Genomic DNA, 19,235 nt, shown 5'->3' on the forward strand with positions numbered 1-19,235 from the left:
AAAAAAAAAAACACGANNTTTTTTTTTTTTTTTTTTTTTTTTTTTTTTTTTGTTTTTTGTGTTTTGTGTTTGTGTGGGGGTGGTGAGTTCTTCTTTGTTTTGATAAGATGAACCGATCACGACCCTTGTTATCTATACATTGCTTCTCTTTCCTTCATTCCAAGGGGAATCTGAACCCGCACTTTAGGGGATAGATTTGGGTCTGATTGGTGTGTAATGTCAGTCTTTCTAGCCTTAATGAAGAACAGCTACAGTCATTCTCACCTTTTCAAAATCCCATACACCTGCCTTGACGTAGATGTCGTCTTTGAGCATGTTTTTAGCCTCCTCTGCGGACTCTGCGACCAAGATCATGACTGAGCCAGCAAAATCCATGTTTTCGCCTTCGTCATTCACAGGAACGTCATGAAGAATGGCACCGCCCATTTTCAGCTTGCCTCCATCAAGTGTAGGAGTCATGTCTTTGAAGTGTTGACTGTATTGCACATAGTCAGTTCAAGGTGATTTACTTGCATCGCCGAGGGAGTATGTACGTACGCTCTCACTTCAAGACGCCTCTTCCGCACCTCGGGGCCAGGCTTGTCCGGGAGAATGACCAGAAACTCATATGGGCGGCGAACCTCTGAAGTGGCCATTGTGCGGATAAAAGAAGGTCGCTGGAATTGAGCTCGGGAAAAGGGCGAAAGAAATCGACGGGTGGCAATCCTGGAGGCCATGGTGGGGGGTTAACAGAGGGTTTTATAGTATCCCGCAAAAAGCGAGAGAGATCTGTAAGCAAGAGAAAGGACAAGAGTAAGTATCGGTGTATTGAGAGGGGCTGACGTGCAGTATCGGCTCAAGGGGCTCAAGGAAAGGAAAGGCATAAGCAGTGGTCAACAGAGATGCATGTGGGATGGTTGCATTGCATTGCGGCGGGAGAGGGACAGAGGGCTGCGCGCTAATGTACAGCCGAGGGATTTGTCTTACTCTGTTTGAAGCTATGAAGAGCAAGCTCGGAATGCTAATTGGGTTATGATGCCTGGAAACAAACAATGGTGGAGAGAAGCTGTGTATACATGTGGTTTTAATACACGAGCGAGGCTGCGGCTTCAAGCGGCTTCCTATTGGCCTAAAGGACAGACTAGCCAACCAAGGCGCGCCCTTGATACTACGATTGACTGGTTTACAGGGTAAGTGCAGCGTGTATTAGTGATTGAAGTGTTATTTAGACATGGAGCTTTTGTTTCCAAACAAGCGGCGCTAGGAATTAACATGTCGAGACAACCCCTCTTTGTTGGGCACCAATCCGCACTGCCTATTTGTGGATAATTGGCTCGGCAGCGGGACAATACTAGGGACGCCCTGAATATGCTCTGCTCGTTCCACCGAGTTGAAGAGCCCCGAGACGACCAAGACCCTGATTTGATTTAGCTCAGAAAAGACACATATGCACCTATCATTAAGCAGTACAGCACTGTAGTTAGTACTTAAGCACAAGCTACCCCACAGACCCTTTTAGGGGTCATCTCAAGCAGGAAACAGTCCGAAACGAAACTCAGAATTTAGCTTGCGCTGATGTCGTCACGGATCTCGATTCGCCGTATTAGCCAAAACTAGCAGATTCAAAGATGAAAACAGCAAAACAAAGATGACTTCAAAATAACGCCACGAATGATCAACATCAACGCTGTAATACACATAGGATTCCCTGCATAGAGGGCTATGCAGAGCTACCGTTGTTGGTACTATTTGGTTATCGATAGCAACAGATCTATCTAGATTGGCTTGTTTGGTGTAGTGCCCTACGTCATAGAATATTCGAGGATGATCACTCATGTGCCTCCCGCAAGTTGAGCTCGCAAGAAGAAGAACCCCCAAGAATCATCATCATCATCACAACTACTCGCCGTATTTATGCTCAAGCAACGCCTACGAAGAAGCACATTACTATTTTCTTTGCCCACAACATAAAGAGAGCAACTCAAAGCTTCAATGGCATACCGAGCGCCCCACGATAGAGACCGCCGTGTCCACATCATCATCCACCAAGACGGCATATCCGTCTCCGTCCTCGGCATCTTCGAAGAGCTACAAGACGCCAACCGGGACTGTCTGTTCCAAGCTACACAAGCGGGCATCGAATTACTACAAGAGTCACCTACGCATGGCCCCGACAAGCATCACATCTCCCCACTTGAGCCCGCGCGGTGGGATACACCGGACGGCGTGTCGTGCTGGGTTGAGAGCCATACGGTGGAACCGAGTCGAGTTGCGGCGTCTAACCTGGAGACGCGCTGACATGGGGCTGATGACTGGGAATCGACACGACGAAACGAGAAGCACAATGCTGGTGAGAAAACAAAAAGGAAAGAAAAAGGATGGAAAAGGACATTCAAATCAAGTGGAAAGGATACAGGAGGAAGCGCATTGGTTACATTGAAATAGCGATATGCAGCAGCTTGGATAACAATTGATAGCACCTGAATTATACCCACTGTAGTCTACGTGGAGGTGGCGAATGGAGGGCACATAAGCCAGGAATATTCCTGCACAATGTACGATTAGCTGAACGTTATGTATGCACACGGTATTGCAGCATCTTATATGTCTGCCCCCCTTCTTTGTCTTAATGGCCTTTGACAATGGGACATGAAAATCCAATATATCCTTAATCTGATACTGTATACATCAATGTAGTTTTCCAGTAGCATCGTCTATAAGACAGCAGCTCCGCCCATTTCGCCGTAGCGCCGCCGAGCTTGAGCGGGAAGCGCTGAAGATTTGGCGGGGTACTCAGCACGTTGCAGGGCCCAACCGCCGCCAGCTAGCGCCGCAGCCCCCTGAAAGCTGCCCGCCCCAGTTGCCTGACCAACTCCAAGCTGCGCCCCAATAAAGTCGCAAACGCCGCGTGTGTCGTCTCTTCCCCCCCATCCTGCCGAAGACCATCTCACATCTGACCTTCTTTTTCCCCACGTTCCGGAACGGCCAGTCGCTGCATTTCCACTCGCGAGACGACGTTGCTGGAGCCTTGCCAGCGTTAGCCTCCCTCAGCCTTGGTGACCTTGTGCGTGCATGGCCAGACGCCGGCATTGCATGACTTGCGCCGCGATTCGAAACCATCGTCAGTGTCAGTGAGGCGTCTTTGTGCTTCTCCCGCCATGGCCGAGGTGGACACTGCGCCTACCTTTGGCGCAGAGCTCAAGGTGCGTGCGTGAGCTTGGTGATGGAAGGGCCGTGGCAGCTGCGGAAGACAGTACAGGGCAAGACGGTGACAAGCAGGAGACAGCAGCAGCCGGGGCTCACCCTGAAGCTGCTGGGAACCGCCATCATGGTACATCTTCTGCGCGCGATGCTGACCAATACTGCGATTTCTAGGACGGCTTCAAATCCGCCAACGCCTGGGTCAACAACGGAATCGCCTGGCTCGACGAAATTCAGCAGTTCTACCGCGAGCGAGCCGCCATCGAAAAGGAATACAGCGCAAAGCTCGATGCGCTAGCCAAGAAGTACTTTGAGAAGAAGAACAAGAAAATCTCCAACCTGAGCGTTGGCGACAACCCGACCTTGACGCCTGGCTCTCTTGAGAGGTGAGTCCCGAGAGATTCCGACAAGCAGAGATGGAGAGCGCGGCATATGTGTGGCGGATATGCGCTGTGCTGGGCGTGATATGACACGTTGTGAAGAGGCGCTGACAATGCTGCGCCAATAGTGCTTCCCTAACCACATGGTCTACTCAGCTCACCACCCTCGAATCTCGCGCCGTCGAGCACGATCGCTATGCGAGTAACCTTATCTCCCAGGTCGCTGAACCCCTAAAGTTCTACAACGCCCGATTCGACGAGCTGCGTAAGCGCCATTCCGAATATGCCGATAAGCTCGAAGCTGGCCGCGATGCCTGCTATGCCGATCTGCGCAAAGTCAAAGGCAAATACGACAACACATGCCAAGACCTCGAGAGCAAGCGCAAGAAGACCGAATCGCATGCCGACAAGGCCAAAGCACAGAGTGCTTACCAACAGCAGCTCTTTGACATGAACAACGCCAAAAACACCTACCTCATCGCCATCAACGTCACCAACAAGCAAAAGGAAAAATACTACCACGAATACATCCCAGAGGTCATGGACAGCTTGCAAGACTTGAATGAATTCAGAATCTTGAAGCTCAACTTTTTGTGGGACGTGGCAACTCGGCTGGAGTCTGCCATGCTCCAACAGAGCAACGGACTCATCGAGCACCAAGGCAAGGAAATCCAGAGGAACCTGCCCCATCTAGATTCCATGATGTATATGCGTCACAACATGGGCGCCTTTCACGAGCCGCCGGACAAGGTCTTCGAAGCGAGCCCTGTCTGGCACGATGACGACCTCATGATTGTGGATGAGACGGCCAAGATTTACCTACGCAACGTACTAACGAAATCCAAGTCTCAGCTAGGTGAGCTCCGGAGAGAGGTGGACAAGCAACGAAGAGAAGTCGAAACCGTTAAGCGGCTCAAGCAACGTGTCCGGGAGGGCAAAGAGAAGAAGGATGAAGTTGAAGTTATCCGCGCACTATTCGCTATGCAAGAAAGTCTCATTGCTGTGGACCAGAAGCGACTTACCGCTGAAGTTGAAACTACCACCATTACCTCTGCAGTTGGTGACGTTACGCTGGGGGCTAAAAATCACAACTTTAAGAGCCAAACCTTCAAGATACCAACCAACTGCGACTTGTGTGGAGATCGCATCTGGGGCTTGAGCGCAAAGGGATTTGACTGTCGAGACTGCGGTTACACATGCCACAGCAAGTGCGAGATGAAGGTGCCTGCGGACTGCCCTGGCGAGCTGAACAAGGAAGAGCGAAAGAAGATCAAGGCTGAGCGCCAGGCTGCCACTAACAGGCTTCTCGCACCTGACGCAGGATCCCCAGCGCACGTTTCAGAAGACAACCTCACGCGATCCAATACCATGAACTCGGCAAGCTCACAGTCATTACGACAGTCCGTCGTGTCTGCACCACAGACGCCATCAGAAGATACACCTTCGGAAACGCCACCCAAAGCGACCACTCCTGTTGCGGCAACCGCCAAAGCTGCTGCAGTTGCTGCAGTTGGTGGTGCGGCTCCCCCGAAGAGGAACAGAGTAATTGCACCTCCTCCCACGGCATATATTTCGCATGCACCAGCGGGTAGCATGAATGGCATTGTAGAAAAGGAAGAAAAGAAGGGCAAGATGCTTTATCAGTTCGATGCCGGTGGAGATGGAGAGCTCTCAGTGGCAGAAGGCAAAGAAGTGGTGGTTTTGGAAGCAGATGGTGAGTGCTGACGAATCTCCCTTCTCCTTTGAAAACTTTTGAAGACTAATATCTTTGTGCCTTATAGATGGTACTGGCTGGGTCAAGGTCCGCGATGGCTATAAGGAAGGTCTCGTACCAGCGACATACATCGATGTCAACATTGCGCCATCAACACCCGCAGCATCGGCCCGTCCTTCCTCTGTTTACTCCACGTCAACCACATCATCAATAGCCGCCGCTTCGAGGAAGAAGGGCCCTGCAGTGGCGCCCAAGCGAGGCGCCAAGAAGCTGCGATACGTAGAGGCCCTGTATGACTACGTGGCACAGAGCGAAGCAGAGCATTCCATGACGGAGGGCGAGCGTTTTGTGCTGATCAAGGATGATCCCGGTGACGGCTGGGCGGAAGTCGAAAAGGCTGGCGTGACAGCCAGTGTCCCAGCCAATTATATTCATGCTGTGTAGGTCATACGGCATGGGGTGAGATGGTAGGAGCTGAAATGCTGTGCTTTCTCCCCACCTTTTCCCCCCTCTTCATATTCAATCTCGTAGAGAGCCAAAAGGAGGAAGTTTTTTTACGGGTCATGTTTGAGGTTACTATGAGAAAGCAAAGAGTCGTCAGTCTTGAGAGAAGAAGAGTGATGAATTGGAACATGAAGAGAGAAAAAGCGGAGGAATCCAGAAAGAAAGAGCATGAGATAAATTAATAGAGGAGGAGGAGGAAAAAAGGAGACTTCATCATACGAGCCCGCAAAAGAAAATGCAATGATTGAGGAGGAGAAGGAAAAATTTGAGACCGCGCTGACGAGATCGTATTGCGTGTGTGGTATATAGAATGATGATGAGCAAATGGGAGGAAGAAAAACGTTTTGGTTTTCTCTATGGGATGATTTTTTGAAGCGTTTATATCTGATGATGGGTCGGGCCTTTTCGCTTTGGTGCTTTTGTATTTCTTTTTTTCTTCTCTTTTTTTGCATTGGGAGGAGTATGGCATGGAGGGGGGGAAAACAGAGATTGGAATATAAATTTTATACAAGTGAGATTTTTGTAAGCTTTGCGAGTCCATCACGCTGTGATCATTCGTGCGCTCGTTATATTAATTCCTTTTCCTAGTTCTTTGATAAGATCGCTATTGGGGGTTAAGTTGATAGCTTTAAAAGTTGGACTATCAATGTTAAATACCCAGTGTTCAAACCATCACGATTATTTGAAAATAGAAGCAAATCAAGTACAGAGAAGTGGGTATATTTGAATGGTTTGAACCACCGTGAAGAAAAGAGGTTCGTCTTTAGTGCCAAGTCCAGTACCACGTAGAGGTGAGTGAATCTAAGTTACATAAAAAGAAAAAGAAAAAGAAAAAGAGAAAACCAGCGCTGTATAACACTTATACACAGGATGAACCTCTCCTTCTTCCACGGTTCATCCTTATATCAAAGTCATGTCCATTTGCCTGCCCTTCCGGAGGATCTGTTTTCTCCGGCAAATACCCCAAACCTTTAGCCATTCTTTCAAATGCAGCGAAAGCGTAAAAACAAAACCTTGGGATATCGTGGATGCCCGTATTTCCCCTTGTCACCTTGTTCCTGATACCCTGTAAAACGCCTTGGGGGAATATATGTGTAAAAGATAATGTCTCTCTTCTAAGTAACAGAGACAACCTCCATAATTTTAAAAAATGATATGAAAAGAAACGAAAGGGGAGAAAAAAGATCCGTAAGCTCCTGATATGCGTTCACTGTATTGGTGGCAGTAGACCCCATTGATCGTCCCCGCAGATTGGGGGAAAACGACGAAGCAAAAGTGTTCGTGAAAAGGGGAAAAGGGGAAAAGGGGGAAAGGAGACTAGTCTATGCATTATATGTTTTGTCTTCGTGAGAGATGGGATATATATGTGTAAAAATGAGAAGAGGGGAAGAGTTGAGATGAAGGGGGTAAAAAATACAGAGCGGGGAGTTTGTGCTTTGTGAGTCTCATGGGATTTGTGTCGATATATCGTAGTCTAGTGTCTCAACTGACACATTTATGCCGGAGGAGCAAAGCGCATCGGATAGAGGTTCCTAAATCATCTGTGCCGTGGGGGCTCCGAGTCCATGAGGATTAAGGCTATGATTTAGCGCATCTTGGAGCTCCGCGATTTGCGCCATCATAGATAGAGAGTGTTCCTGTTGCTGGTCCACCTCGGACTTGAGCCTCTCGTTTTCCTCTCGTACGCGCTTGATCTCCTCGCGAAGATCAGAAAGCTCGTCCCCGCCTTGGCTACTCAGACGGCGTTTTCGCTTCGTCCCAGATTTCTCGCTTTCATTGTCGTCAGGAGAGGCGGCGGCCTCAACAGGAGATGCCGATGTATCCATGTTGGTATGTACTCGGCGAAGATGCTCATTAAGATTCTCCTGTCGAGAGAAGCCTTTGCCAGTATGTCGCTTGCAGTTGGGATGCGGACAGTTGACAGTGTTCTTAGGGCCGCCGTGCTTGCCATGAACCTCTCGCTCATGTCGGAGGAGGCCACCAGAGTATGTGAAGCCAGGAAGATTTTCACATCCTTCGGCCGGGCAGCGATAAGGGCGTTCGTGCTTGTCCATGTGCTTGCTACAGGGCGTATGAGGTTAGTTTTGAACTTGGCCGATGGTGGGGGAGGGGGACTGGGGATTCACGTACTTCCATTCGCATTTGCGCGAGAATGCACGAACTTCCTCTTTACAGTCATCTAGAGGACAATGAAATTTCCCATCCGATTTCTTGTGAACTTCGCGCTCTGGCTTGATGATTGGCTTTATTCGCGATGACGGAGAGGATATGTCGATTCGTGGGAGCTCTTTGTGTTCGTGCATGGAATCTGGTAGCGGCGGCGCATGTAGTGCAACCTGGAGTGGCGATGAGAACTCTGGTGTATCGAGATCTAATTGAGCTGCTTCTTGAACGACAGCATCGTCATCAGCTAGAATATCTCTTTCGTCCCCCATGACGCCTCTGTCATCCGGCAGCATGGAAGCTTCTGCGGTATAATGGCTGAGATGCTCGGCAACATCGGAGTCTGTGAAGCGTTGTTCGGCAGCATGGTCATGCTCGTCGCCTATGGGGGGATAGGCGCCCTCATGAATAAAGGATCGAGGCTCGTATGCGACGCTCATGGTGGCGTGTAAGTCGGAGATGTACCCTAGCTGGAGTTTTGGGTGACGACACAGCACTTCAAGCTTAACGATGTGCTGGAGACTCGGCGATGTTGACGCTCCAGGTGACGAGGGCGCAGAGGCTGCGCTTGCGGTGCGGCCTCCAGGGCAAAGAGCGGCAGCTGGCCGTTGGCTTGTGGTTTCTGCGGCCTGTGAACTGCAGCTCGGCCGGATGTCGATGCTGGTACTCTTAGTTCGAGGTCGGGATGATGGCCTGAAAATTCTGGTATGAATGTTTTGCACAAGGCCCTCTTCAGCTCCGCCCAGAGAGCAGGTCATTGGTCATTAGTCAGCCCCGCGATCACGTGGTGTGGCAGGGCACTTGTGGCAAGTTAGCTGACAGGGGAGCTGTGGCAGGGGAGCTGTGGCGAGGAGTTGTCGTGGCTGGCTGTCGTGGCTGAGCTTGTTTGGCTGTAAAGACTCCACTGTTGACTGCCTGTTTCTTTGAGCTCCCTCTTGAAGCTTCAATCTATCCATAAACCGTGAGACCGAATGCGCTACCTCGGCCCTTTAATAAGTCCCGAGCTCTTTTAGGCACCGAAGGTTGATGTCTCCAGAGTGACTGGGTTTAGATGAAAGATACTCAGCCCGCGGCCTCCATCTTGGTGCGCTCACCAAGCGAGTGACTCACTGGGAAATTCATGACGCACGCGGGGCAAACTATGCCAGAATGCGCTGCGCCCGGTAGAGAAATGCATAACGGCTCGAGAGATTTGTTGTTTGGTCGACCAGGCGGCAACCGAGGCACTGCTAGCTTTGGTATGGCACCTTTGTGTGAACCAGGGAGGTCCAATAGCTTGACATGACCTCCTTTGTGAATAGCAAGCGCCAGGCATATCTCGCCCCAGCTTTGATTGACAGCTGTATGCTTGCTTGCCTAGACAAAGAGAAGCCATTCACGCCGGAACGCCCTACTCAAAGCTTAGGGCCTCGTAAGATGAAACCCAGCTGGTCGTGTTCCTTGGCTGGCTGGCGCTAGGCTGGGAAAAGGATGAAGCTGGCCAACGAATGCTTCAGCTTCCAGGTGGCCGTCGGCCTGATTCATGAACAGGAGGCTGATGGATGGCTGCTAAAAGTCTGCCGAGGCCGAAGATCCTCGAGGCTTATGCAGGACTTTGAGAAAGCCTCTGGCATCCCATGTGCCCCTGGCATTCTCCCCACGTTATCCATAGCGGAAGGACGAATCCTACTGAGCGGCGATGCCTATTTGGCAAGCTGATGGTGGTCCTTCTTGGCTTAACCCATGTTGTACAGCCTGGAGATGGGAGTAATGAGAAATCCAGCCAACATCGTTCAGAGAGTAAGGCATGACCAACCAAGTCCTTTGGATGAGATTGCTACCCCCCTTTTCACCTTGCTCGTGGTCACTTGATATACACGAGATACTCCAGGCGGTGGGTACAAACGTTCCGCAAATAACTCTGTGCGTGCGTAACTATGACAAACTCCGTGTTAAATGCGGAAAATTGGAGGGCCATTTCCCGCATGACCTAGATAGAGATCTGGCAGTCGCCTTGTACGGAGGAACAGGCATCAGGACCAACTGTGTGAGGCGTAGACGGCAAAGTCAGTGAGAGGCTCTAGGCAAAGACAGCTTTATGAGACGTTGAGAATCTTTGGCTTGAGGCGGGTTGAATGTCTTTGAGAAAGAAATTCTGCCAGCAGAGCCGCAAAAACCGAGTGGATTGAAAACGAGGCTGTTGGAGATGATGACTTGAATATCAGGCATTTACGCATGCAGAACAGAAGGTGAGGCTGGCAGATTAGATCCTCAGGCAGACACGATGCAAGGGCACAGCAGCGGTGGGACAGAATCACGAGCTGGGATTTGCAGACGTGCACAGTGTGACTAGACGCATATGGTGATTACCTTGCACTGGAGCATCTACTGTAAATCACCGCATCAAAGCACTTAGACATCTATAAGACATAAGACGAGATTGTGAGCCGAACAGCAGTACTATTTTGAGACAAGAAAGCAAGCGAGCAGGTTGGCAGAAATAACAAAGCTGCAAGCTGAATCAGTGCTGCCCACAATTACGGAGCGCCCAATATTAGAGTGAGGATTAGAGCTGTATCCGCTATTACAGACCTGCAAACCATGAGCTTCTGAAGCGAGCCCCCATGGTACAAAACGCGAAATAAGATCCAGGGATTGAAATATATCTGATCGTTTTGAGATACACAAGGCCAATTACAATCTTTCTACAGCTTGACGTCCATACACATACTGTATGCTATTATTATGCGAGTATAGCGTCCTTTGAGCTGCATCCGATGCTGTGGACCCGCATGTCTTATCAAGATCCGATTGCCGAGCCACAGGAAGCTTCACCGAGCTTGGGAATGCGACAGCACCAATTACCTATTGCCATCATCTGATATCGCCCATGCAGCAGGATAGAGAGCCAAAAAAGCCTGTCTATCTCGTGCATAATATCTGATTAGACTGCCAATAGCTCATATCCATAGTCTGTGAAAAATTCCGGTCTCGGCCCTTGTATATCCTTGGCCCTGGCGCCGTCCCGTTAGAGCCCTCGGCTATCGTTGGAAACAGCGCAAAATTGTTGAGAGATGGTTAATCGCGGCAAGATCGAGTCACCCACTTTTTTTTCTAGCTCTGGATCCTTCTCCTCCAACGTTCTCTGATTTTTTTCTTGTGCTTCGTTTACTCACTTTTTCCAAGTTTGAAAACTCATATAGCTTCATTTATTCTAAGAGGCTCTGTTCTTATTTGAGCATATTTTGCGGCCTTTTCGTCTACAGAGCTCTTATCGTCGCGCCGGTCGGAAATAAGCCCCTCATTGCAGCGTTTGAGCGCCGTCCAAGCATGGCCTCTCAAGCAGCTCCGCCTGATGGCGATTCTAAAAACCCAAACACCACCGAAAGTGTGGTATTCTCTCCCTCGGCATCATCTCATGGTGGTCCCGAGAGTCGAGATGGGGGCGATCTCCGGCCGGCCGACTACGACAGCGAAACGGTGGAGAAGGTCTACAGGTATTGGGCTTTGCCTCATCTTCAGTCTTATATGGAATATTTGCCAGCTAACTCCGACTCCCTGCCAGAAAAATTGATCTCAGGATTATCCCTCGTCAGTATAAATCTACTTCTTAGCTCAGTCATGAGAAAAGCCTCGCTAATTTAACCCCAGCCTTCTGGATTCTGTACTTTCTTTGCTCAGCAATTCGTTCCAACATTGGCATTGCTCAGACCATGAACAGCGACGTGGGCCATGACTTGGAGACCGTCCTTGGGCTCACCCCCAAAGATGTATCTACCGCACTTGCGCTCTTCTATGTCTCCTACGTCATCTTTGATTTCCCATCAAATCTCATTATGAGCAAGCTCAGCCCCCGAGTCTGGATGGCTAGAATCGTCTTTGCCACTGGGGTTGTCGGGTCATGCTTCGCGGCTGTGCAGTCCCCTGCGAGCCTCAAACTGCTACGTTTCCTCCTGGGCTTGGTAATCGCTGGCATGTGGCCGGGCATGGCATTTTATCTGACCCTGTTTTATCCGCCATCTCGAACAGCCAAGCGAATTGGCATGTACTTCACCGCCTCGCAGGTGTCTGCGGCTGTGGTCGGCCTCGTCTCGGCGGGATTCCAACTCATGGATGGCGATGGAGGCTTGGTTGGCTTCAGGTGGATGTTTCTCATCTACGGGCTCGTTGCCGTCGTCTTGAGCTTTGTGCTGCTATGGTGGCTGCCTGACAGACCCCTGGCGCCAGGCGAGGAGAGGAAGCGTACCGGCCTGTTCAAGTGGCTTCCGGCCACCCCTCCAGTTCTCAAAGGTGAAGACGCCATAGTTCATTACTCTGAGCTCAGACGCGTGTATCATGCTCGTCCATGGGGCGTCAAGGATCTCTGCCTTGTGCTGCTTGACTGGCGGCTGTGGCCTCTATGCCTGATGTACTTTGGAGTAGTCGGAGTCGGAATCGGTACTCAGCTCTATGGATCTGTGATCATTGCCTCAATCCAACCACAGGCGAGCGACATTGTCGTTAGCTTACTCTTTGCTCCTATCTGGATTGTAAGTCTCTTGCATCTCTCCCCATCCACCTATTGCTCCTAACATTGTATCCTCTAGATGGACTTGATCGCTATCCTCCTGGTTACGCCACTTTCCGACCGCTTTCATCGCCTAAGGCCTTTCTTCTTCTCAGCAGCCGTCTGCATCCAGATCGCCGGCTTATTGACAACTACTTTTGCTGTTCAAAACGGGTGGGCTCGCTATGGAGGCCTTCTGATGGTGGGCTTCGGTTTAGGACCAACCGTCCCAATTTGCATGACGTGGACTTCGGAAATCTTCCAACGCCGGCATGGTGAAGTTGGTGTGGCAGCCGCAACAGCTCTCGTATCCGGCTTGGGAAACCTGGGCAGTGTCACCACCACATATGCTCTGTACACCGGGTGGCCTGAGGATGCCAAACCGGGGCCCCATCGATTCCGTAAGAGCAATCTTACAATGATTGGAATTCTCGGCATCAGCATCCTTAGCTCCCTGGTCATGCTGATCCTGCTAAAGGTCGTGGGAAATCCTCCTAGCTCCAGGCTTAACAACACTGGTTCTCCCAATGCGCTCGAGGATGGCGCAGCAAGACGAGAAGCTGCGCAGCGCGGCTTCGGGAAGCTTTCCCGGCGAACCCAAGAAGTTTAGATCGCCCGCGTGTGAGGCGTCATCACTCAAGGCAGCAACAGCAGCCAAGATTTGGCCTTCAACAATGATAACTTGGCACTGACGACGTCTTCACCTCCCCAAAATTACCATTCGTGCATGGGTAGTTCAACCTGCCATTTTGCTTTTTCTTTATTCGAGGGCCTTCTCCACTTATACCGGGCATCCTTGATATACACTCTTTTATTCTTCAGCCGCCTCTACGACCCCTCTTTATGGTCACACTCGCCTTTTCGCTTGAGGCAGCCACTGGTGGGTTGCTGCCTTGACCGTTAAGGTGACAACACCATCACGCTACTTTCCAGAGGGCAAAGCGAGATGAACTCGAGAAGGGCCTGGTTGTGGCAATGCTCTCGCGTTACCCTTCTAGGCTGTTTTCAAGGGATCTCGCAACGTATGCCTCGGCACCCGCAACATTACTTACATGTGCCGTCTCCTTCTTGTATGGAGAGGCTTGAGTGCGACACTTGTATTCTCTAATTCTTTTTGCATCCATTTTTTGCTTTTTATAGTTTATGATACCCCATCAGCGTTTAATACCCGCTGTCTAACGAGTGGAATGTGTACGGAATGAGAAATCTCGACAGCGACAGTGCTTCTACGCCATCGCTGGGACGGCGTGTTTGGACCGAGGCTCAACTACCGACGACAATGCTGTCGCGCTATCGTTGGAGAGCCTCGTGGGCAATTGCTCTTTTTAATGTTATTAAAGAAATATACATACGCCGTTTTTATAAAACAGGATAGAAACAATACAGACTGCAGTCTGATGAAACAGTCCATGGCTGTTAGTATTCAATCTCCGTTATCCCGGCCATACAACATGAGGCATCTTCAAGTGACGATTGAGCACATTGTGGTCTTAGGACGCAATAATGATCTTGTTGTATACCAAGTGATCCCTTTGAAGGGATCTAAAATTAGAGCCACGCTCACTATTGTAAGTAGAGCAGAAGGTGGGACGATGGCTTGGTCATATCTGCTCCAGGTAAGTTACTTATTAGAACCTCTCCTATAGTGAAGCATTTAGGGAGGAGGTAATGAGAGGTGTCTCAGCATGGCAACTCTCCCTTCCACGCGAAACGTTGAGAAGCCAGCAGACGACCATCTTCGGAGTAACGAAGACAATGCCCTTTTGTTTCAAACAATTGATCTGATCGACAGGGGTTTTGGGCAAAGTGGCACTCTGGACGTGGTTTTTTTTAGCCCCTTGCTTGACTCGTTCATGTTTCGTAATTTCATGTTGGCGCAGCAAGCATTCCAGTCTCAATCGCCATATGGCGTGTCTGGCTTGGGAGTGGTGCGTTGATGCAAGGGGCACCACATGGCACAGAATACATGATCGTATATTGATTCATCAAAGCTGGCACTACTCTCTGAGAAGTCAACTGAATATGGGCAAGTCGTGAACTGTTGTGTATCTCAGGTGTATAAAGCGATTGGCTCACAACTGGCGAGTACGAGAGGCCTGTGAGTAGGGCCAAGCATGCAGATCACTGCATGGACTAACAGCTATGCTGCTGGCTTTCTTCTAGAAAGACACTCTGCATATGAAGTTGTACAAGATGGCTTTGAGCAGCCCGTCTAGTTTCCTATTGAGAATCTCGCTTATAGAAAACTAGTACTTTTTTTTTTCTTGAGGCTCGGTCGATTGCAGGCTGTGATGAGTCGCGCCAAGATATGGCCTAAATTGAAGCTTAATGAGGGTAGGGTTACATCTGGCGGCACGCGACGTCTCTTGGACCATGACTGACTAAATTTTGAGCAGGCCATATCGTGACCTCGTTGCTAATGTTTTCGCGTTGGGCAAGCCTTTGAAGAGATCGGCAGTGGGGAGTCTAGACGCTGGGACCTGAGATCCCATGATGCGGAGCAAGGGTGGGGAGAGCTAGAAGACATGATGGAAGGGCGAGCTTTGTCCTAGACATATACAGGTGAAATAAGGGCAATGAAATTGGAAAACAAGCAGAAACAATAAAGTATCCAAGTCATCACAACAGAGTATTAGAGCCGAGCGAGGTCGCTGTCTAAAAGTGGCGGAAGAGAGATTCTTCCGTGAGCCGTACCTGTCTTGAGGCAACTTCATACCAGCAGAAGCTCTACCTCTTCACAACCTCTCATCGACGTTGGATTTCACACGCAGCTGCATTCGACAAATCAAGCTCATGCCGCGAAGAAGCCAGATCATACTAGGGCAAAAAGAGGAGTGTGATGGGTCACGTTTCGCGCTGAAGCCTGTCCTCGCGATATTTCTGTGTCCCTTGACAGCGACTCTCCCTACCTACGCCCGCAGTAGCGCTCTTGCTAGGACGATGCGACGCGATACGTCGGTGCGCATTTGCTGCTACTGCGGAGACCGTTTGCGGGGGATCGGATCCGCTGGAGACCAGTGAGACAGATTGCCCACTGAGGGGCCGTTCGGCGCTGCTAGCCGGTAGCATCGTGAGTGTGATGGGTAAGCTGATAGGTGGATGCTCTGGTCTTGGAGAGATACAATGTCTAATTGGCTTCAAGGATAGCAGCTGCTGCATACAACGTGGACGGGAAACCAATAATCTTCCAGAGCCGCATCATTATACCGAGCCGCGAGCTGCCCTGCCACTACCCACGGCTTTCCAGGAGACATTGATGTCGATACACGAAGCAAGTACCTACTGCTTCTCACAGCCGGCCACGCTACTAAACTTCCTCTCCATTGTCCACAGCAACACAGCTAGCTGGGGGCTAACAACCAGTTTTATCCACTAGGACGGCAAAGCACTGGGTAGCGAGCCTGCATCTTGGCAATTGCGAGAGATCATTGATCTTGTTTGGGTGCGGATTAGGCCCTTGTCTCATGACCCTAGGCCCCGTACCGAAAACTGCCGTTTGAGCGCAGATGCCGTGTATGACATCAAAGTCCATCCCCGCTCTTGCTCACACATAACTGCATGATCCCTCCTGGCCCTCGTTCTACCTGCCCGCTGCGGCGTATACTTCGTGAGCTGGAATGAGAACTTGCAGTTACATACATGTAAGTTGAGCCAAGCCAAGTGAAAGCATCACGCGCACTGCCAACGGAGATTGATGCTACATCCTCATGCCACCAAATGAGCCAAGCCCTGATCTCTCCCTGCCTTACCTTCACAGCAGGGTTAATTCTGCGGCTCGAGCTAATCACTTGCTCTTCTCTCTTATGATAGTTGACCATTTATCGTGGTTAGAACGTGGATTCTAGACCTTTTTCTAAGAATTGATTGGTTGTTGCGCCAAGGCTACGCTACACAGCATCGCAACGTCTCAAGCCGGCGAGGTTGCAGTTGGCCGTGCGTCGCCACTCTCACAAATACCCAGCGGTCATTTTATGAGCCAGCGTGGTGGTATTTCACGTTTGTTAGGAGTTAGCTTTGGTTTTACTATTAGAAATATTCTCCTAGAAGCTCTTTCAGGCCTCATTATTGTGGTCATTCGCATGCAGCTGCGTTTCAGCCAAGCTCACTCGGCTATATCGTCATAAGATCAACAACGGCCCACTCAGTGTGTCTCTCATCCCTTTGGTACGGCTCAAGAACACCCCGACTCAGTTATAAAATACTGACAGTGTGTCGGCTCCAGGTTTCGTGTATTTATGCTCTCTGCTGTCTGCATCCGTTTCCCCTCCTTTTCTTTTTAGATTCAGCCAGACATCATTCGGCTTCGAGTACCTGTCTGCGGCTTACATTCGACTATGAAGCTCTTGCGAGTCGCTACGGCGGCTGTCCTTGCTTTGGCAGGGCACGCGAACGCAGTTTCAACTTTTGAACCGGCACGCCCTCCTGCGGCTCCTCTGGCTGTTCGAGCTCCCTATCTCAACGTTTGGCTCAATGGTCCAAATGATGGAAATCCTAGCGGCTACCTCGCTGGCCAATGGCCTAGGTACTGGACGTGAGCACCACCGACTATGTTCCGCTCAATTTAAAAGAAGTTCGCGGATGCTAAAAACTAAATTACAGACAAGGAATTCAAGCATGGCAAGGCTTCATCAAGGTCGACGGAAAAGCCTACAACTGGATGGGAGAGGCTCCCGGCGCAAGCAATGTTAACCAACAGTCACTCAAATACACATCCACTAGAACGACCTTTACCATGAATGTGGGAGGGCTTGTCCAGATGGCTGCAGAGTTCTTCTCTCCAGTCTACCCAGATGATCTGAGAAGACAATCTGTCCCGTTTTCATACCTCAAAATCTCGGTTGTCTCCCTAGACGGGCGTTCACACAACGTTCAAATCTACTCCGATGTGTCAGGAGGTAAGTAGCCATACTTGTAGATTAAGAGTGCACAATTTAACTAGCCTATAGAATGGGCATCTGGAGAGAGCTCACAGATCATCCGATGGGAGCACCAAGAGGCAGACGGGGTGCTTTCCCACAAATTCTATCGCCAAAACCAAGACGCTTTTAAAGAGGCAAACGATCAGGCATCTTGGGGTAGCTGGTATTGGTCGACTGGTGATATTGTGAGTCGTTTAGATGTCTGCCGTACGGTTACCATTAGGAGCCAATGCTGACAATGCACTTTAGAGAGGTGTAACGTACAAGATTGGTCAGGATACAGAGGTCCGCGGCCAGTTCCTATCCAACGGTACACTTGACAATACCATTGACACTAACTATCGTGCCGTGAACGATCGATGGTAAGAGCTAGTGACTGCTAAAACGAGTTGAAAGGATATATGTAACTGAACCAAAACAATAGGCCCGTATTTGCCTTTTCACGCGACCTTGGTGCGGTCGGGAGAGGGGGCTCTGCATCTACTCTCTTCACTATTGGTATTGCGCAACAAGATGCCATATTATTCCAAGGCCAAGGTAGCTCTGCTGAGCAGGTACCGTCACTCTGGACAAGCTACTTTGATGAATCGGAACTTGTTCCTTTCTTCTACAAGGACTACAGCTACGCCAGCCAATATGCCACTAATCTCGACAACCGTATTGCGAAAGACTCTATCAAGGCTGGTGGAGACGATTATCTCACCATTACCAGTCTTGCCGTCCGACAGGCATTTGGAGCCCTCCAGTACACAGGCACTCCAGATAACGTCAGAGTGTTTCTTAAAGAAATCAGCTCCAACAGCGATATCCAAACGGTTGATGTAATCTTTCCTACGTGGCCAATCATGCTGTATCTTGATCCAAATCTCATCAAATACACCCTATCACCCCTTCTCGAGAACCAAGAAAGCGGCCACTACCCGAATAAATATGCGATTCACGACCTGGGCAGATTCCCTCAAGCTCTTGGCTACCCACAAGGCAACGACGAGGCTATGCCCCTAGAAGAGTGCGGCAATATGATTATCATGATGCTGTCTTACGCTCAGAAAACAGGAGACATAGACTATCTCAACGAGCATTGGCAGCTCATGGTGCAGTGGGCAGAGTATTTGATTGAAGATGCCAAGATCCCAGCAAACCAATTGTCTACGGATGATTTCGCAGGCCATCTTGCGTAAGTTGACTATATCTTGAGAGTGCAGCCAACCAAGTATATACTTACCCTGAGACAATAGGAACCAAACCAACCTCGCCATTAAAGGTATAATTGCTCTGCAGGCCATGTCGAAAATAGCCGACCAAACTGGTCACAGTTACCTATCTGGAAAGTACTCAAGCATTGCTAAAGATTATCTCAATTTCTGGTCTCGCCACGGTATCAACCGAGCGTCTGTCCCTAATCACAGCGTACTGCAATATGATTCAGGAGCCACTTATGGTGAGTTTTGTAGCTCCCTGCTACAGCTTTGGTCTTTGCTAACAAGCAACCTCTACAAGGATTGTTATACAACATTTACCCTGACAAAGCTCTTGGACTGAACTTTATCCCCCAGTCTGTCTACGATATGCAAAGCGATTTTTACAAGAGCAAAGCCAATAAATACGGAGTTGTTCTCGATACGCGCGGCACACTCACCAAGACTGACTGGGAACTGTTCGCTGCAGCAGTAGCCAAGCCCGACACAAAGGCCATGTTCATCTCCTTGATTGCCAAGTGGATCAACGAGACTCCAACGTGGCGGGCATTTACCGACTTGTACGACACGAACACGGGAGAATATCCCGGTAACCAGTTTACCGCCCGGCCGGTTGTGGGCGGTGTGTTTGCATTGTTGGCGCTGCCATGA

The 19,235-nt window shown here is 49.9% G+C and overlaps 6 protein-coding genes across 6 annotated transcripts; 4 read left to right on the forward strand and 2 right to left on the reverse strand.

Moving 5' to 3' along the window:
• Positions 1-234: 234 nt before the first annotated feature.
• Positions 235-716, reverse strand: TGAM01_v206984 (hypothetical protein; the record flags this gene model as incomplete). The annotated part of the gene is made up of 2 exons (XM_018810954.1): positions 235-475; positions 538-716. The coding sequence occupies 2 exons, from the start codon at positions 714-716 to the stop codon at positions 235-237; spliced, it is 420 nt and encodes a 139-aa protein (XP_018655841.1).
• A 1,255-nt stretch (positions 717-1,971) lies between these two features.
• Positions 1,972-2,277, forward strand: TGAM01_v206985 (hypothetical protein; the record flags this gene model as incomplete). The annotated part of the gene is made up of 1 exon (XM_018810953.1): positions 1,972-2,277. The coding sequence occupies one exon, from the start codon at positions 1,972-1,974 to the stop codon at positions 2,275-2,277; it is 306 nt and encodes a 101-aa protein (XP_018655840.1).
• An 860-nt stretch (positions 2,278-3,137) lies between these two features.
• On the forward strand, positions 3,138-5,718 carry TGAM01_v206986 (hypothetical protein; the record flags this gene model as incomplete). Its single annotated transcript, XM_024549988.1, has 4 exons — positions 3,138-3,182; positions 3,355-3,566; positions 3,689-5,274; positions 5,342-5,718. The coding sequence occupies 4 exons, from the start codon at positions 3,138-3,140 to the stop codon at positions 5,716-5,718; spliced, it is 2,220 nt and encodes a 739-aa protein (XP_024405297.1).
• A 1,592-nt stretch (positions 5,719-7,310) lies between these two features.
• TGAM01_v206987 (hypothetical protein) lies at positions 7,311-8,699 on the reverse strand (the record flags this gene model as incomplete). Its single annotated transcript, XM_018810951.1, has 2 exons — positions 7,311-7,839; positions 7,909-8,699. 2 exons carry the CDS (start codon positions 8,697-8,699, stop codon positions 7,311-7,313), a joined length of 1,320 nt encoding a protein of 439 aa, XP_018655838.1.
• Positions 8,700-11,250: 2,551 nt separating this feature from the next.
• Positions 11,251-13,076, forward strand: TGAM01_v206988 (hypothetical protein; the record flags this gene model as incomplete). The annotated part of the gene is made up of 3 exons (XM_024549989.1): positions 11,251-11,515; positions 11,572-12,449; positions 12,507-13,076. The coding sequence occupies 3 exons, from the start codon at positions 11,251-11,253 to the stop codon at positions 13,074-13,076; spliced, it is 1,713 nt and encodes a 570-aa protein (XP_024405298.1).
• Positions 13,077-16,800: 3,724 nt separating this feature from the next.
• On the forward strand, positions 16,801-19,235 carry TGAM01_v206989 (glutaminase A; the record flags this gene model as incomplete). The annotated part of the gene is made up of 7 exons (XM_024549990.1): positions 16,801-16,997; positions 17,066-17,361; positions 17,413-17,570; positions 17,635-17,747; positions 17,810-18,562; positions 18,624-18,826; positions 18,886-19,235. The coding sequence occupies 7 exons, from the start codon at positions 16,801-16,803 to the stop codon at positions 19,233-19,235; spliced, it is 2,070 nt and encodes a 689-aa protein (XP_024405299.1).

This window comes from Trichoderma gamsii (genome assembly GCF_001481775.2).
Source record: "Trichoderma gamsii strain T6085 chromosome Unknown Scaffold_24.2, whole genome shotgun sequence".
Taxonomy (NCBI): Eukaryota; Fungi; Ascomycota; class Sordariomycetes; order Hypocreales; family Hypocreaceae; genus Trichoderma; species Trichoderma gamsii.